The 19,997-nt window shown below is 42.9% G+C and overlaps 1 protein-coding gene across 2 annotated transcripts in view; it reads right to left on the minus strand.

Annotated features, from left to right (window-relative positions):
* STAMBPL1 (STAM binding protein like 1) overlaps positions 1-19,997 on the minus strand; it is a 28,353-nt gene extending 8,356 nt beyond the window's left edge. The window contains exons 1-6 of one of the 2 annotated variants that reach the window (XM_083614153.1): positions 19,645-19,997; positions 6,973-7,053; positions 5,347-5,564; positions 2,407-2,482; positions 1,818-1,913; positions 317-650 (exon numbers count right to left, since the gene is read on the minus strand). In XM_083614153.1, the coding sequence (XP_083470279.1) occupies positions 317-650; positions 1,818-1,913; positions 2,407-2,482; positions 5,347-5,564; positions 6,973-7,053; positions 19,645-19,647 (808 nt within the window). In that variant the 5' untranslated portion in view covers positions 19,648-19,997. The remainder of the gene's footprint in view (positions 1-316; positions 651-1,817; positions 1,914-2,406; positions 2,483-5,346; positions 5,565-6,972; positions 7,054-19,644) is intronic. The other variant, XM_083614154.1, reaches the window with a different exon arrangement.

The raw sequence follows: 19,997 nt of genomic DNA on the forward strand, positions 1-19,997 counted from the left end.
TCAGGTTACAGACTCCGCTAACCCAGAAATAGTACCTAGGGTTAAGAACTTTGCTTCAGGATGAGAACAGAAATCGTGCTCCGGTGGCGCGGCAGCAGCGGGAGGCCCCATTAGCTAAAGTGGTACCTCAGGTTAAGAACAGTTTCAGGTTAAGAATGGACCTCCAGACCAAATTAAGTTCTTAGCCCGAGGTACCACTGTATTCCGATTTATATTGGATGCCACCTGTTGCGAACCTTAGCCACACAGTTGGCTATAGAGTCTAACAGTGCAATAACATGGGAAGAAGACAACAACAACAAAATTGCTCTCTTACTCTGAACAGCACTTAGAGTAGCAGCTGGCTTTAAGGCCCGACTTATGGGAGGAGACTGTCCATCACTCTTGTTTCCAATTGTTGTGGGGAAAGAATTATTCAGATGTGTTGCAGTGCACGACGATAACGTGCTCCCATCAGTCTGCTCAGATGTAATTGAATTATCCTTAGTTTTCTCATCACGGGCTCTTTCTTGCTTCTTCAGTTGATCTTCAAAGAACTGAAACTGTTCTGTTTCCAGCTGCTGTTGACGAATCTGTGCAATCCGCTTCTTCTCTGCTTCTATCAGTTTCTGTTGCTCTAGCTTCTTGAGTAATTCAGCTTTGCATTTGCCCTGAAAAATATATTACATGAAAAAATCCAATGTACCGCCCACAGTGGTTCAAACCACATTAGACATGCCAGATCCAATTGTTTAAATACTTGTCCCATTCACATATAAAGTGGAGTACAGTGGTACCTTGGGTTACATACGCTGTAGGTTACATATGCTTCAGGCTGCAGACTCCACTAACCCAGAAATAGTACCTTAGGTCAAGAACTTTGCTTCAGGATGAGAACAGAAACTGTGCTCCGACGGCTGACTGCAGCAGGAGGCCCCATTAGCTAAAGTGATGCTTCAGGTTAAGAACAGTTTCAGGTTAAGAACGGACCTCCGGAACGAATTAAGGACTTAACCCGAGGTACCACTGTACTATTTAAAGGCCAGGAGTGTATGGGGATGGGGAGAATGCTGAACAAACCTTCAGCCTGTAGCTTTCCCCCTGCAGGGCTTACTTCTGGTACTGGACCTTAAGAAACAGACTTCTGGGTAAACTGTCCAATACCCTGCTCCTGGCTGCATAGCTCTCTGACCCTTTCAGTTGCACCACCCACACTTGTTTTGCAAGTGAAAATGAGAACTTTTCATTTAGTAGGTCTGCCACCATCATGCATATTTTGGGCTTCGGAGAGGATCCTTTCCTCTATGAGCACAAGCATAGGAAGTGAATAATGGCAAAAATAAATAATGTCAAGGAACTGACACACGTTTATGATTCTTGGCCAAACTTTTTGGCAAGGAATAGTACAGTGCAGAATATGGATGCATTGCCTGTGGGCCGTACAGTTCTTGGCACCCATGTTGTTTGGGCATGGCTGCCTACTTGTGTGTGTCTGTGTTGCCGGGGGATGGAGGAAAGGTTTGCATCAATCCAGTGGAACACTACCATGGATCAAGAGGTAACAAAGGACTTTGGTTTCTCAATAGATAGCTGATATGTTAGTGTTCAGTGTCACTTTTTGTTCATTTTTAACATTATTATTATTATCATCAATAGTAACAGTGTTACTTACCACCACTACCACAAAATGTTTAAAAGCTAAATAAATTACGTCATTCACCTATAGGGTTCCTTACTAAAGGTTTATATATTTGCCAGCTTTGTTATACAGAATATTGATGATGGGGTACACATATAATTAAAAACACATACAATATAAATGTTCTGGTGGAATTTACCTTGTCTTGCATATATTCCCGATATTCTGCATTATATTTCTTTAACAACTCCTTCTTCAATTCATCAGTTCTTGGAAAGGCTATGTCCTTCAGTTTCTTTGTTAGAGAGAATTAAAATAAAGAAATAAATAAGTGCATGCATGCATATAAATACTTGCCTTCCTCCCATTACAGATCACCATCTTGATCTCATAACCAATTTGTCTATTGGTATAAAATTAAAATTAAATACAAAAAATTTAAGGCTCAGATCTATGAACCAGCCTCTATTGACATGGCTGTTCAGTGGCCTTAACTGCCTTTGTGTTTGCTACGAATAGATTTCAAAGGTCATGATGGCACTGCTGCCTTGGTAAAATGGCTAACATAATTTAATCACGAGAAAATGTATCAAGTCTGGTCTCCATAGGAGAACATGGCTTCCAAACCCAGAGTTCATACTGTAGCCCTCAGCACCAATGGAGACATCAGCTTTTAGAGCCCAAATGCCTTAGCAGAGCTGGTGGTGCTGTTGTTATTGGTTCATGAAAAGAAAAAGAAGTCCTCTGAAATGCCCAATATTTTTATTTTTTTTAAAAAGCAACTCTACCTTCATGATATCCTGTTTTTCTGGAACTGCACATTGCTGGTAGTCTCGATGACAGGGCAGCTTTTCTACAAACAAACTAGAAAACGAGACACACACATTTTCCACCTTGCATGTCTGAGAAATATCCACAACACCATTGTTTTCCTGCAGAGACAAAAGCTGGCTGCATAAATCGTATGAGGCTGGACCTAGTGTTCCTTTTTTGATTCACAGCAGCTTTCTGTACCTTTGGATTTTAAATTACAACACTGCAGTTCTACAGTCGGTTCTCAGTGCACAATTGGTTTACTATTTACTGTGCTGTAGTGCCACTCATTCTCACGCAGCTCATCCAGAAAAATAATGCTTCTCAATTGCAGTCAATGCTATGCTTAGAACTATAGGTACTGAATAAAACAAAGCACTAGAACTATCCTTTGGTGTACCTACTTTCTTTGTTTGTTGTAACTGACAATGCAATTTTTCAATCCTTCTCTTCCCTCCATTTCAATTCTTCTTGCTCTTTCCTCGGGAGTACTAGCCCAGCACTATTTCAATACTTCAACTGAAAACAACTTCTCAAAACTTAGGCGGGTGTCCCAGTCTGAATAGTTGTGAACATTTAGACTGAAGGACTGAGGCTGGGACCTTCTGAGTGAAAAGCTTATGACCCACCACTGAGCTTCAATATACTCCCATTTAACTTCTCACATGGCTTTCCCCAGAACACATAGTTGCTGCAAGACTTCTGTTTCCTTTTCTCAGATGTGAGTGTGGGGGTGGGTGAATGAGAAGGCAGCATGGAAAGCAGCTTGTCTGCATCCATAATGCAGCCTATTGTGTTAAGGTACGTCTGGGAACAAAATTGGGCTTGAGGAAGGGAAAAAGACTCTGCCAAGAGAGTGCCAGAAGCAGGCACAGGTGCACAAAAGGAATTCAAAAATGGCAAAGCAAGCTTCCACTCACTCGCTTGCAGTGGCGTAGCGTGGGGGGTGCAGGGGGGGCGGGCCGCACCGGGCGCAACATCTGGGGTTAGGGCAAATCCATGGGTTAGGGGGCGCAAATCCACGGGTTTGGGGGCGCAAATTACTTGCCTTGCCCCGGGTGCTGACAACCCACGCTACGCCACTGCTCGCTTGCAGGTTAGGGGATGGATGTGTGGCAGGATTAGTGACTCAGCAACAGAAGCAGGTCTGGCAGCCTAGTTTATTGACTCTATAGGAAAGACTGGCAGGGCTCCCTATCCCCATTTACTGGCAAAATACTGCAGTTTCTAGTTGATGGAGGTTCCTTGCTAGAATGAAATTAGTCGTTGGCATGGCGATAGTGGCCATTGTAATTACTGGCTGCTTATTAAGGTATGCATTGGTTATTTGTACTGAAGATGCATGACAAGAGTTAAATAAAAAGCTGCTCTGTGTGTGTGTGTGTGTGTGTGTGTGGAGGGGGGGGGAACACAGCTGTATTCAAAATGCAATATGAAAGATTAAATCACTCAGCAGAAATCCCTCATCTCAGTTTGAGCCCTAGCTTTGTGATGATGCAACAGCAGCCACATAGTTCATATGTACCTCATGTCTGCACTTTCCCTGAGTTTTTACAACCATCAGTTTTAGCAAAATACTAGCTGAAGGCAGGAGTCAACTCCAGCAATGCATGGTGCAGCCAAAGCTCACACATTCTGATGAGTGGTGTCTACTGTCCTGCCTGATGAGCCTGTCTCATCTCAATTAAAGGAAAGTCTGTCAGACTCTTCTGCATTTGAAAAGGTCTGGAAGGTTGCAGACTGATTCCTTTAATTTTGACTGTGAAACTGGGATGTATGTCAAACATGAGGCAACCCATGAAAACAGCACCCTGTGTCTTGTTTCTTCCCTATCCCCTTTCTCAAATGCCAGATAGCTAACACTGTGCCCTCCAGATGTTCTCAGGCTATAAATTCCAACATCCCAGCCTGCATGTGATATTCCATGCATAATATTATATCATGTCTCTCTGTATCCATGCAGATCATTGTCAAGGAAGCTTACAGAGTAATGAAATGTTGAATATTCTTTATCATTATGGACAGGAGAAGGGACACAAAGCTGATGTTTAAGATGGCGGCCTCAAGTTTGCTGTAACATCTAACTCCAGATTTTTGAGTGCTCCATCTTTAAACATTAAAAAAAGGAACACTCTCTGTCCCATAAATTAACACAATGGTAGAGGCATCAGGTAAGGATGAAAGGACGTCTATTTCCAGTTCATGTAACTTTTGCATCGAGTCTATTCAGTCCAATTTCTGCGTGATTCTGCAATTTCGTTTTTTAAAAAATCATAGGAAAATGTGCATTTTCTGTACACATTTTACCGTAAAATACAATTTCAATAGGTTTTTTTACCTAAAATACACATTTTAGCCTAAAAGAGGCAGTTGAATACACATCTGAGCTAACAGCTATATCAGAAAATGGAGGGAAGTGTGAAAACGTAAAAATAACTGTGTTCTGATCTGCATATTAATCCAAGAAGTGTGAATCAGGTTGGATCACTTAAAAACATGGAGTGAACAAAAACTGTGAAAATCCCTAGCACCAGGTGAGGGTTGTGTTGTTTATCACTACTAATGTTAACATACATTTTCTACCAGGCTCTTTGGCACTAGTGCAGTTGCATTGCATGCAGCGTTCACCTCACAACTGACACGCTAGCTGGGAGAAATATGTATTTTCCAGGTATAAAAGTAATTACTGTTGACATGCTTGGAAAATACAGAATTTTGGAAGCAGAAGTTAGGAAAGCCTTCTGTGTGCCCTGTAACAAATGAGGGCATATTTGTTGAGCTCTAAAGTCATTGCCTAACAAGACCCCTTTTTCAGACACGTTTGGAATCATTTGCTTAGCATTCCACTGGCTTAAAATTGCCGTTTCTAAAAATTAAGATCAGGTTGATATCCATAACTTCAGACCAATCCTTACGTTATAAACTTATTATAGAGAACAAAGGCATTTTCAAGATTTCCTTCTTCCAGATATACAGATGCCATGCGCTCCATCTCCACTCCAGATCTGAAGTAGCGCCGTGGAGTAATGTCTTCATTTATTGTGATGTTACAACCAAGTTTGCTTAAGGCACGTACACGCTCCTCTGGGCTCAGTGAAACATCTGTGTGGTCAGGTATAGCTGCTAGCCTTTTCTGTTAAAACAGACAGCACAAATTGCATTTCACTTTGGTTACTGAACTTATCCAAGGAACTCGAGCTGAAATCTTGAGCCACAATTAGCAGTTGCAACCTACGGTTTCAGCATGGTTCGATTTTGCTCCATCAGAGCTATTGCAAAATAGTAGAGGGGAAATCCCATTAAACCAACCCCCAGCTACTCCATGCACATGCACACAACCACATTTTCAAAACTACACAACTTTCCAAAAATCATTTTGCTTAATGATGCAAGAGATGTGCACTTTATGCCCATTATGATATTTTTTCACAGCTGCTGTTGTTCTGAAATGTTGTCTTTCACATTTGCATATACGCAAGTCAGAATCATAAAGCTTTCAGTCGCCACTTTTTAAACCAACCGGAGCCACTCTGTTCGGCCACTTTCATAAACAGGATGCAGGTGGCGCTGTGGTGTAAACCACTGAGCCTTGGTCGGCAGTCCCAGCTCCTGCCAACCTAGCAGTTCGAAAGCACACAGTGCAAGTAGATAAACAGGTACTGCTCTGGCAGGAAGATAAACAGTGTTTCCATGCGCTGCTCTGGTCTGCCAGAAATGGCTTAGTCATGCTAGCCACATGACCCGGAAGCTGTATGCCGGCTCCCTCGGCCAATAAAGCGAGATGAGTGCCGCAACCCCAGAGTCGTTCGTGACTGGACTTAATTGTCAGAGGTCCCTTTACCTTTAGCCACTCTGTTCAGCCTCTTTCATAAACAGGAATGTAATATGGGAAGTTTGAGACATGATTCAGGCTTAAGCAAAGGCATAGTGAGAAAGGAAGACTGCTGAAGAAAACAGCAGTCCTGCATCTCTGCCTTGTCCTCGCAATTTAAGCACATGGCATCAGGCCACCATGCTGAGAGTTTCCCTGTGTCCCCAAGTGGCAGTCACTTAAATGTAGCAAAGATATTCTCTCACTGTGACAGTGTCTCACCATACATTATGTATTAGTAGACATTATGGAGGAGGGGGAAAAGAGGAGAGGATGGTCCTATTTTTAGCAGCAGCCCCACATCTTCTGTCATGTCTACCGCAAGCCTTAAAAGTTGTGATTTTTAATTATGTCTGGGCCTACCAAGGCTTTAAAGGAGTGGTTTAGGATAACTTATCAACAATGATATGATTATCAGAGGAGTTCAGTAAAAGTAAAAAGTTATGGACCAGATGGAGGGTAAGAAGTAGCATTCATAAACTTTTTTTATTTTATGCCAACTCAATACATTTTGGAAAGATGGACAACATGTTCCAAGGTGTATTTTGAGCTTGAGTGGGATGCTTGCTTCACAAAAAAACAGGCTCAAGCCAATATCCACACCATTCAAGCAGACATGTCTGATAAGCAGCTTTCCATGCATCGTGAAGCATCAGCCCTTAGCACTTACCAATGAACTTACAGTGAATGGTTGTTCCATGTTACTTTGTGCTTGCAATCCAAGCTTACTGTTCCTCTCCAGTCCTTCCATCTAGCCACAAAAATAGAATGGGAAAAGATACAGTGCTCAACAGCAGTCTCATCCAACATCTCACGCCAATGACAAAGTTCCAAGGAAATATACTGACGATGCTGTAACCAACCAGCATTTGTCTCTTGAAATATGAATCATGAATCATGAATCCATAGATTGGTACTTAAAGCACCATGGCTTTGCTGACCTGTATTTCAAAGGTAGCCATATCTTTTGGATATATACCTACCAACTGCCCTGGAAAAATTGGGACATCACATTGCTTCATGTGAGATCATGGTGGCCATTTTGAGTGCCGCACTCTCACACTGCGCTCTTGCCCTCTAAAAAGTGCTGGGGGGGGGGTCGTGATCTCAAGCTTTCCCTGCTTTGGGGGCACATCAGGGGACTAGGATAGTTTTAAATCCAAGCCATTTCCTGGTCCCCCCCTAGCACAGCCCCAAGCCCTCCCAGGGGTCATAAGATTGCACCCTAAACAAAGAAAACAACTATACTTTCATGGTAGGCTCCTTCCTAGCAATATATCATATGTGACAATGCACTACAGCAAGAGCCAAGTTCTCTGTTTTACTGCACAAAGTAAATATGTAAAGTGTAAGAAAGCATTTGTTCCTTCACTACTTTTTTCCAGGCAAGACATACACTGTTATCATGCATTGGTAGACAGTCTTTAATACACCATACCTTAGGTCTGTTGATATATCCCTTTCACCATATAAATAACAGTAGGACTAACTACTTTTGGGGGAGCAATTCGCAGCTCTACTGAAATATACCTGTACTTGATTCACATAACCTTAACTCAGCAGAAAAGCCCTTGAGATCTCTCTTCATATAAACCAAGGTCATTATCTCAGAATGTCAAGCATGGAAATGTCAAGCATGTTGGAGCTTGATTCTGCAAAAAAAGCCCTGTGAGCTCAGCAACAACACCCCCCCCAGCCGCATAAACCCTTTGAAGACAAAGAAACAAAACACAGGGTTTGAAAAAGGAACAACATGATTAGTAACATCAACAGGCAAGTTTGCAAGCCTCATTGGTTCTTCCACCTGCACCCTGGTAGATTTAGAGAAGTGACAAAACCAGACATCGGAAATGCTATCTATAGATATCTTAGCCAGTAAAAATAAGCATATGCAAAATGCTAACTCAAATTTACTAGGACTGTGAACATTGCCAACTGCTTATTTGACCGGTATATACACAAAAACCCCAGTAGAACACCGTTTATGCCCTTACCTTATGAAAATTAAAGAGGATCTTACACATTACCTCCTCTATTGCCCCATTTACTCGGGCTTTAGAGACGCATTGCTGCAAATTATACCCAATTCTATAACCAGTCCTGAAGATAGAGTAAAATTTTTGTTAGTTGATGCAAACCCACGCATTACCCATGTGGTAGCGGTTTTTGTGACGAAGGCCATGAAAGCCAGGGAAAGATTTATGGACGACAATGTAAAGACCCCTTCATCGTCTGTTTAACTCGTTGCTCGTTTTCCCTCCTTTTCTATTCTGTGGGAAGAAGGTTTTGTTGGCATAGTATGTAATGAATTTTAATATTTTTAACTTTTGTAGTGTTGATGTTTGTGCACAGGCATGGTCCTCACAATAAATGGATTTGATTGATACTAGGACTGTGAGCTACATGCTGATATTGTTCCATATTCTTTAAGAGATGAAAAGTTCCAGGAAAATCACCTCCCAGGTTTTGCTTTCCTTTGGGGAAGAGATTTTTATAATGTTTGGCTTATGTACAAATATGCAAGCAGAGCATACATGAAAGCAGTGGTTGTCCTAAGAGGCAATATCTACTATGCCACACCAGATCCCTGGAAAGGCACTGGCACTTCAAGATGCTTCCAGCCTTTCATTCACAGCTTCTCTCTTTGTATCCTGCCCTGTTCCAAAAGTGGTTTCTTTTTCTCTCTTCACATGCACACACAGCAGCACATACCCCTCTTGCATCAGCTGTCTTCCCCCTTAGCAGGGCTGGTGTAATGCTCCCAGCTCTTCTAACTCTTAGTCAAAACACTCAGCGTTCTCTAACTACTTCCTAACAATTAGCTCCCATTAATGAAAAATCTATCAACCGTTCGGGACCATTAAGCAGTAATTTCGCCTTGCAGCCATAAACAGCATTATCACTTGATTATCCCAAGATGAAAGTAAGGTTTATTCCAACTGAGCAATTCATATGCACTTCAATAATCTTCCCAAAATTTTGGAGGGTGGGCTTGAAAATTATTTTGCTTTGTTGTATGCAGTGGTGCTTACTGGTTGTTATCAGCACAGTGCTATCAAGCTGCTGTACTATCATGTTTTGGAATTCTTGTGATGCAATCTCAGTGCCATGCTCTTCACTCTGAGGAGCCACAGAAATCGTGGCACATGAACCTATATTCTTATTTTCCAAAATAGCATCTGACAGGATCAGGCTAAGGTGGAACTGTAGACCGTGCAAAAATAGCTCTGCAAAGTTTCTGAAAAATCTTTTTAATAAGCATTCATCTTCTATCATCTTTTAATAGAACTGGAGTATCTAACTCCAGCACTCAGCCCCCTTCATTTCAACAAAACTTGCTCTGACTGCCTAACTGGCTTTGGCAAACTGAGTTGAAGGATAGGCTATTTATAGGTTGTTCAACAATACTTTCAGTAGAATGTATTTACATCATCTCTCTCTCCTAAACAGAAGACATCTGTGTCTATAAATCGACACATTATTTTCAAAACCAAATAACAATTCAAGTCATTCTGCTATCACAACACTGACATTATCCAATTATCTCACCGTGTGCCATCTTCCTCCAAAATAATAAAAATACTGAACACTCAGTGTCCAAATAATCTGATAGCAGAGAAAAAGCTGAGTTGGTAAAGAGTGCCCCCAAAGATCTCTCATAATTATTTCATCACCTATTCTGAAAACCGAAGTTCTCTCAGAGCCTACAGAGCCTGCAGGAGGCTGACTATATTGCTGACTGTTTCAGAGCACTTGATAAAACCTCACCACATCAAATGCAATGGATTTAGTGATAGTCCACTGGTAAACGGGAACTTGTGACTTATGTGAAATTGCTTGTGTGTGTTGCTCCCTATTGAACTGTAAACCTGTACTGTTCAGAGCTGGCAGTGCAGCATCTAGGTAGTAGGAGAAGCTAGGATGGGGTGGCTAACTGTCCCTTTGGCATTCTAATCCAGGTCCTCTAAGAAAACGTTTCTGATCCCCCCCCCAATACTCTACTGATTTTGGCGACTGTGGCAAAAAAATGGGGGTGGATGGAGGCCACCTCATCATCAGACTGCATGGATCAGCTGAGGAGGGAGGCAGTGTGCCTTTGGATGTGCATACAAGTGTGTGGAGCAGCAACACCTGTTCCAGAGGATTGGTCAAGAGTGAATGTGGCCCTTGACTGAAAAAATAAAAAATGGTTAGCCACCCTTGAGCTAGGTCATGTGGTTAATAGGAAGGTAAGAGCGTGTAATGCATTTAGAAGGAATTACAGGGCAAGTTGTAACTTAACATTTGCAGGGCTCAGAAATAGAGCCTTTATTCTCTGTCATTGTTACAAAACAATCTCATAGTATACAATAAAAAGGTAGGCATTATTTTCATGCATGAAGTAACTGATTGAAGTTAATTGACTGCTCAACAGGCACAGTTTGATCAGTCAATTGTCCCCCACGCCTGTCCTAAGCAGAATACACAAATTAGCTTTGGCATTCTGGTTTGGGTGAGTTCCCTTGGCAGTGGACAAATTTACTGTCCCAGCATATTATTTTTCTCATCTGTCTTTATTGAAGCTGATTGTCCCCTGCACTCTTGGCCCTGTTACTATTACCTTCTCCAGTTTTATTCTGCTTTGCACCATTGCAAATTTTGCCTGCAACAGCTGTCATTACTCAGAGTGGCCATTTTATCTTCCTAATCCGTCTGATTTATGCATAGAGGAAGCCCAGACATCCCAAGCACCACAAATCTGACGAGCCTTGCTTACTTATAGAATTGCCACTTGGGTCAATTGACTGATCAAATATTGTCAACTAACTGTCCATTATTAGATGCAGTCAACTGGGAAACACTGGCCTGTGAGCGCTCCAATTGGAGAACAGCCTTTACCAAAGGTGTCATGGGTTTTGAAGATGCTTGAACTCAGGACAAAAGGGAGAAAAGTGCTAAGAGGAAGGCACGCTTGGCAAACCCTCACCATGATCAACTCCGGCCCAGAAACCTACTGTATGTCCCCACTGTGGAAAGACCTGTGGATCTAGAAATGGCCTCCACAGTCACTTAGAGACTCACTTTTAAAACCGTGTTTATAGAAGACAATCTTACTTGGCTGCAAGTGAAGAAGAGAAAGATGCAGTCAAATATGATCAAAGATTCCATGAAGTCAGGGATGCCACCACACAGGTGTCAGCTTAATGCCATAATGAAATTAAAGAGGTTATAGAAATTGCAGGAATGGAGATTCTTCCTCCTGGCCCTGCAGCAATTAGGGGCAAACTTGAAGGAAAGGAAAGTTTTTTCCAGCTGGCCACCTAGAGTAATTGTGGGTGGTTTTCAGCCTTTTTGAGTCCACAGTTCCCTTGACCAACTACATTCTTTTTGTGGCACCCCTGTGGAGCTCAAGAGCCCAGTTATGTCTGCCCTTGCCTGCAGAGCTGGCAGCCTCTCACCCTTTTTCGAACACTCTACCTTGTGGAGTGTTCCCTCAGCATCCTCTCCCTCTTCCCTCTCCCCTAGCCTTGGGAGTCCTCCAGGCAGCAGCTGCTGCCCCAAGGAGAGGTGCCCCCTCACACTGCCCCACAGGGGCCTGGGAAGCACCCCCTAACCAGCCCCAGAGGCACCATTTGCCTGGGGAGCTTGTAGGCAGGGATGCTGCAACAAACAGCTGTGCAAGCCTTTGAGAGGTAAAGATGTGTGAGGGCATTAGAGGAAGGGAGGGAAGGAAAAAGGAACAAAGACCAGTGTTGCCCCTGGCATCCCTGACCATCACTCAAGGCACCCCAGGGTGCCATGGAAGATTGGTTGAAAACCACTGGTGTATCTGAACAGGAAAGCAGTCAGTTATCAGTGGCAAAGACCACTGCCAAAGAATACCTATTATTCTATCTTGCTTGCTGCAGGAATGAGAATTACCTCTGTGATATCTGTTGTTAATTTATTTTATTTTAAATAAAGGCTGGCCCTGATGCTCCAGGATAAAAGTAAAAGAAGAACTATTTGCAGAATAGTTAGCATTTATAGCAGAGCTTTCCAAACCGTGTGCCGCAACACATTAATGTGCCGCATGAACACTCCCTATGCTCCTCCCGGAGCTGGAAAGGGGTTAGTTTAACCTAGGCATAGGCAAACTCGGCCCTCCAGATGTTTTAGGACTACAACTCCCATCATCCCTGACCACTGGTCCTGTTAGCTAGGGATGATGGGAGTTGTAGTCCCAAAACATCTGGAGAGCCGAGTTTGCCTATGCCTGGTTTAACCTCTGGTTTGCTAGTAAAACTGAACTACTGTGTCGTGAAATGATGCACATCTAAAAAGTGTGTCACCAACATGAAATGTTTGGAAAGCTCTGGTTTATAGAAACCCTACCTAGCACTGTTTAAATTTATAGCAAGTTGTCTAATGACTCCAGGCATGATTTGAGGGCACATGAGACAGCTGCCTTGGTTGTGCTACGCAGGCCTGTGCCTGGTCAGTGCCTACCTGGGAAGCCCATGTATGCTGCCTTGAGTTCCATCACAGAGAAAAAGAGGGATATAAATGTATGGAATAAATAAATATTTTTTTAAAGTGAATTTAATTGTATCATAATGTTAACTAATTTGTTTTTGTAATTAGTATAAGTTTCCTATTTGCTCATGACTTTATTGTTTTAACAGTTAATGTATCTTAACATAGTTAATATATTTGATCAAGTGCCTATCCCTCATCTTCCAACCTATATTGTGGAAATTTGTTTGTCTGATTGCTATGAATGTTATAAGCAAATTTTGCATGATGGTTCCTGCGATCAAGTAGCAGGCTTTTATCTGTGTTTGGATACAAATGGATGCCATTTTGGCAGACTGAACCTTTGAAAACTGCACCAATTTGTTGGTTTCTTAGAATTCCTGAGCAATGTCAACTAGGTGGCTACAGGTTATCTATATAAGTAACTATATAAGTATCCATATAAGTTATTCAGAACTGGGGATACTTTTTTATTTTTTCACTGTTGCAGCTTCTGAGTTTGTAAATAGTCCCATTGATGACTAGGCAAATGACTAACAGAGATAATTATTTCCTTTTATGCTGCCAGGGCACACCAAATTTCTGATACAGTGCATGTGTAGGAAGGTTGGCTAATAATAATAACAATAACAGCAACTTAGTAACTGAAGAAAGTAGACTACATGTCAAGCCAAATCAATAACACAAAGCAAACAGAGGCACACAAACATTCAACTGATACATATTCACATCAAATTATGCAGAAATGTCAAACATTAAAATGGCAGCAAACTGCATTTGAATGTACAAAGTGAGCTCTAAGATTAGCTCCATGAAAGCTTAAGCAGTTACATTATAGATGACAACATGATTAAGATATATAAGCACTTCTGTCGGTTGAAAGTACTGTAAAATCTTATTACAATCATTTAATATGTCTGCTTTCTAACAACAGTTTAGTTGATTTTACAATGCAATGCTCTGCATACTTATTCAGAAGTGACTATGGGCTGTGTGTGTGTGTGTGTGTGTGTGTGTGTAGCAAAATCATAATAAAACAGATCATATAGAGGGAACTACTTCAAGAGGGAAGTAGTTAGATCTCAGGTTACCCTGGTTGTTTATTGTGTGTAGAAAAGATACTGACGAATGCTGCCTCTGTATCAAGGTAAACCATTCCATTGATTTTTAAACTTGACTCAGAGCAAAGGTATCAAAAGAAGGTGACCTTCAGCTCATGGAGAAGAGTTCATTCCATATGCTTGTTTGCTACAAACTTCTTTAAGGTCAACTGGCATGATTATTCTAAGCATCCCATTACTTCAATACGCTCCTAATCCGCTCATAGCTAGCAGACTGGTGTATCCTCTAATAACACTCATGTGAGCAATGGGATTTTAACCAATGGCCTGTTGGTAGGCAATACCCTTATTATAACACAAAAGTAACATGTCGTTTGGGAGGTGGGGGAAGTTCCCCCCATTTTTAAAAGGAACAGCTTATATGCAGTTCTGGTTTGTGAAACAAATATATATATGCAGTAGATACTAGTCCATAAAAAAACCATCTAATTTATTTATTAGATTGTATTCCATCCTTCTTCTAAGGAGCCCAAGGCAACATGCCCAAGACTTAACTGATATCACCCTCACAACAACCTTGTGATGTAGGTTAGATGGAGAGAGCTCAAGGTCACCTAGTGAACTGCATGGGTCAGCAGAAAATTGAACCCAGAAATTTTCCTGATCAAAATCTAACATTCTGATACACCGGCTGTCAACAGTTACTGACATTTGGGGCACATCAGGACATCACGTGGAAACAGGGACCACCAATGTTGTGCCCATGGGTGCCCATGCAGCCATAAAGGCCTTCCCTGGTGCCCACCAGGTCCTATCCCCTCTCCACACAGATTTCTCTCTTGTAGCCAATAGAATAGGCTGTGGTGTATGCTTGGATTCACCATGTGTGTGTGTGTGTGTGTGTGTGTGTTTCTCTAGCTTGCAAATGTGCTCACAGCCCCTAAAAGGTTGGCAGCCTTGGTGTTAGATTACAGGTTAGAATTATGCATGCACTCCATAATGAGCTGCCTCAAACTCTGGGCTCACATACTCTTCTGCTCCCGTCTCATGCACCCAAGAGAAGAAGTTCCAAAGTGCTTGCTTTTGCTTAACCAGAGGTTGCATCTGCAGTCTGGAACTGAGACTGGGTTTTTTTTGCTCTTAGCTAAAAACTTAGTCTAACATTCAGCAATGACTGTGTGAAATCAGCCTTTTTGAAACTTACAATAGTGTTTGTTAGGTATTTAAGAGCTACTGAAAGAAAAATGGACATTATTCATGTATGCCACAACAGCAGCAAGAATCTTAATAGCACAAAACTGGAAGACTGGAGAAATACCATCAAAAGAACAATGGCAATAAAAGTTGATGAACTATGCAGAGTTGGCAAAGTTAACGGCCAAATTGTGTGAAAAGGACAATAGTGATTTCGAAAAAGAATGGGAACCTTTTACAACATACAGTATTTGCAGAAATGAAAAAACAAACAGACATGTACTCCCTGGCAGGTTTTAAATAAACATTTACAATTTTATTTACAGAGAACAAGAAATTTAACAATGTGACAACATTATACTATATACAAACAGCAGGATGTAACATTTGACAGAATAAACCAGAAATGGAAGCTGAGGGAAGTCAATAGGGAGGGGAGAAATTGGAAAATGAATGTTATTGATATTGGATATTTGTTATGAGGGGAAAAAATTAATTAAAATATTTTTTAAAAAAGAAACTAACAATAGTGTTAACCATTTTGCTGGTCTGAACTACATGACAAAAGCACGTACAGAATAATAGAATTGTAGAGTTGGAAGGGACCCTGAGGATCAACTACTTCAACCCCCTGCAATGCAGGAATATAAAGCTGTCCCATATGGGGATCGAACCTGCAACCTTGGTGTTATCAGCACGAAGCTAAGGTATGAAGTAGAAACAATGAGGGGTGTGGCCTGGCCAGAAAGAAGAGCCTGATGAGCCACATTTGGTCTGCAGACCTGAGCTTCAGCACCCTGGTTTAGTGTGCCATGCAAACACAGACGACAGAGGACAAGATATTTGGACAGTATTCTCGAAGCTACCAGCATGAGTTTGACCAAACTGCGGGAGGCAGTGGAAGACAGGAGTGCCTGAGTGCCTGGCATGCTCTTGTCCATGGGGTCATGAAGAGTCGGACACCACTAAACGACTAAACAACAACAAAACCACCCAACAGATGGCCACTTTGCAAAGCCTGACAGCTCAGATCACCTGCTCGGGTTTGGAGGGGAGAGCTAAATCACAGATCCTCTTCTTCACAATCGGTAACACAGGAAGTAGCAAATGAATTATAACAAAAAAAAAATTTCTTCCAGTAGGACCTTAAAGACCAACTAAGTTAGTTCTTGGTATGAGCTTTCGTGTGCATGCACACTTCTTCAGATACACTGAAACAGAAGTTGCCAGATCCTTCTATATAGTGAGAAGGTGGGGAGGGGTATTACTCAGAAGGGTGGTGGGAATGGGTGGTTGGCAGATAGCTGTGATGAGCCTGTTGACGACTCTTAACGACTGCAATAGGTCTTACAGGAAAAAGCAAGGGGTGAGAAGGTGAAAAATGGCTTTGTCATGTATAATGAGATAAGAATCCAATGTCTTTGTTCAGACCAGGTCTCTCCATGGTATGAAAGCTCATACCAAGAACTAACTTAGTTGGTCTTTAAGGTGCTACTGGAAGAAATTTTTTGTTTTGTTTTGACTATGGCAGACCAACACGGCTACCTATCTGCAAATGAATTATGTTCACTTCCTCCAAATGAATGTTAAGTGCTTTGTACAGTAACCAGTCCCATATCTGGAATTACACAGAATCTAAACAGAAGGATCCAAAGCCAGAAAACATGCCCACTGTATACTTTTGAGCACATAATTTCAACCCATGCAAGGGATGTGTACATGAGGATTCCTTCTGTACATGCACCACCCTTGTTAAATTGAAAATATATGCAATTACTTTCTTGGGCTCCATGATCACTGCAGATGGTGACAGCACTCATGAAATTAAAAGGCGCCTGCTTCTTGGGAGAAAAGCAATGACAATCCTAGACAGCATCTTAAAAAGCAGAGACATCACCTTGCCAACAAAGGTCCGTATAGTTAAAGCCATGGTTTTCCCAGTAGTGATGTATGGAAGTGAGAGCTGATCGCCAAAGAATTGATGCTTTTGAATTATGGTGCTAGAGGAGACTCTTGAGAGTTCCATGGACTACAAGAAGATCAAACCTATCCATTCTTAAGGAAATCAGCCCTTAGTGCTCACTGGAAGGACAGATCGTGAATCTGAGGCTCCAGTACTTTGGCCACCTCATGAGAAGAGAAGACTCCCTGGAAAAGACCCTGATGTTGGGAGGGCACAAGGAGAAGGGGACGACAGAGGATGAGATGGTTGGATGGTGTTCTCGAAGCTACAAACATGAGTCTGACCAAACTGCGGGAGGCAGTGGAAGACAGGAGTGCCTGGCGCGCTCTGGTCCATGGGGTCACGAAGAGTCGGACACCACTAAACGACTAAACAACAACAACTGCTTAATAACATAAAAACTTTCTACTTCCAATTAGAAAACAGACAGAGCTAGCTGCATTAAGTACCACTTAGAAACAAGAGGACAAGTTACTAGGCCAGGGGGAGAAACATGACTGCTACCAACTCTCTAAAATGACTGTGCCAAACTCAGCGCTTGCCAGCAGCAGTCACACTGCTCTCCCAAGTCAACTCATTGTAGGCTGAGTATTCTCTGGGGATGGTAACATGCTGAGAGGGTTGTGTGACTCAACTTTCAGTCACATTCAAAACCCCATCAGAATTCACTAAACTCATGATTTCAGTGCACTGATTCACTATGTAAACTGCTCCTAGGCTCTACTGAGATAGGTCATTTTTGAGCGAGCACATTTAGCAATGGAATATAATTTGTTATGATCTTAAAATGTTTCCTAACACTGAACATTAGCATAGCTGCTAAAAATAAGCAAATATTGGCAAACCTTTCAGCTTTATATAATCCAAACACCAACAGCCCCAACAACAAAAACTCCAAATTCAGATACAGTATATGTTTTCTTAAAAAAGAAAAAGAAAAAAAAGCTTCTATCACTAGAATCCCAGTTTATGACATCTGTAACTGTGGCTGTCTAGTCACATTCTTAGCAATTTAGAATTTGACAGCACTTTTCAACTTGGATTTCTGAATTTCTCAAGACCTAATCTATTCTTACAGTCGTATCAGTCCTATTAATTGCTAATCTTATGAATTATCCTTTGTCTGGAGAGCCAGTCCAGAAATGTGACATCATTATGCAATATTTTAAAATACAATCAATTTTACATCTAGTTGGCCTACTAAAATACATTACAGCAAGCTAGGTTAGGGTTATGCCAAGCCTTTATCTATTGAAAGGCAATACAAGATTCTAGACAGAGCAATTTCACACAGTTGTTGCTCCTTTCTCACTTTCTTAAGACATTTATTTTTCATATTCTGGCAATGCTATTTACGGGCAATATTTCAACACATCCCTGGAGAAAGTGCCTGTTAGAACAAGAGCAATTACCAGGCCAAAAACCTGGTAGAGTGCTAATTGCTGTTCAATTTACAGTTGAACCCAAGTATGAACAGAATCTTGTGTTAATCCTGACATTAGTAACTCTAATATATATATAATGGTGTGATAAATTATAAAGGTCATATACTGTACTCACTATAAAAAGGGGAAAGGAAAGAAGGAAAGCCATTTATGATAGAGAGAGGGTGAAAATTCTCCCTGAGCATCTTCTCAGTTCCACCTTATTGTCTTGATTGCTTTCTTCTCCTCACCGCCAGAAGGTATTTGTATTGCATTCAAGGCCATCTTGATGCAACCTGCAAGTCCTTGGGGAATCAATAACATAGCAGCGAAAGTGCTGAGGGCAGGCAAAGAGAAAACTGCAGCTCTGAAGTGAAGAATGAGTCTGAGGTACAGATGCAATAAAATCCCTAGGGCAAACGCCACTTACCAGGAAAGAGGGATGCTTGGAGGTGGGGATGGGGTAGCAAATCCTTATGTGGATTTGCAAATCCCAGTGGGCCTGTTAAGGGATTTGTGGAGTCTGTTTTTAAAAAGAGAAGAGTGGGGGAGAGGGAGGGAGGGAGAGAGAGAGAGAGAGTGATCTATAATGTTGTTTCTGAAATGTGCACTCCCTTCCAAGTGTCCCTTTAAAAACAAATGGCATCTGGAAACGACTGAAGCTGCTTCATTTCGGTCACATTTCAAAGGGGGCGGGAACTGCCGCCCGCCCCGTTGTCCAGATCAACTCCACCCCGATCATGCAACCAAAGAGCACCTTTCCAGCACAGCGTGTTCCCGAGCGGCGATGCTCTAGGGAAACGCGGTGTATAATAATGGCCAGGGAAAGGGATCAGCCTCAGCCACAGAGCACGTCTTCCCGATTCCCTAAGCTCGAGATTCCTCGCCGGCTGTGGCAGCAAGAGGCGGAACTAGGAAGACAAGGGCTTCGAGGCTTCCCCCGCCCCTCGAGGCACACATGTTTGTCTGGCGGAGGGTCGGCGCCTTGTCAACGCGTCAGAGCGGGCCCTTTCGGAATGGGGCCGCAAGGTGCCTGCAGCCCAGCCCTGCGCCTCCGGAAGGGGTCGGCCAGATGCGCCTGGCGAAAGCCCCCCCCCTCCGGCTGCCTTCCCGCAGCCCCCCGTCGCCGCCCTCCATCTCTCTGCAGCAAAGCCATCCCCGTTTCGATACCTCTCCTTCGAAGAGGAGAAAGCGCGCCAGCTTACCATAAAGCCATGGCTGCCGGGAGAGTCGCGTCAAGTCCGCCTCGCCTGAGGGCTTCGGCTAGAGAGAAGGGGCGGCAGCTGCCGGTCGCCGCCGCCGCCGCCGCCACAATGGCCCAACAATGAGCGGGGCCGAGCCCAGCCGCCGCTGCTGCTGCCGCCGCCGCCCGCTGCTCGGCTCGCCTAATCCGTGACACGCGCCGGGGGCGGAGCGCGCCCCAATCTCTCGCCGCGAGCGCCGCTCTCGAGCGCAATGCCGCCAGCAGGGCTCCTGCTGCCGTGGCTGAGCCAAGGGCCCGTTGCTCCCCTCAGCGGAGACAGCCGGGTGGCGCCACGCGCGCGCTCACACATGGACC

Source organism: Podarcis filfolensis, assembly GCF_964270895.1.
Source record: "Podarcis filfolensis genome assembly, chromosome: 5".
NCBI lineage: Eukaryota > Metazoa > Chordata > Lepidosauria > Squamata > Lacertidae > Podarcis > Podarcis filfolensis.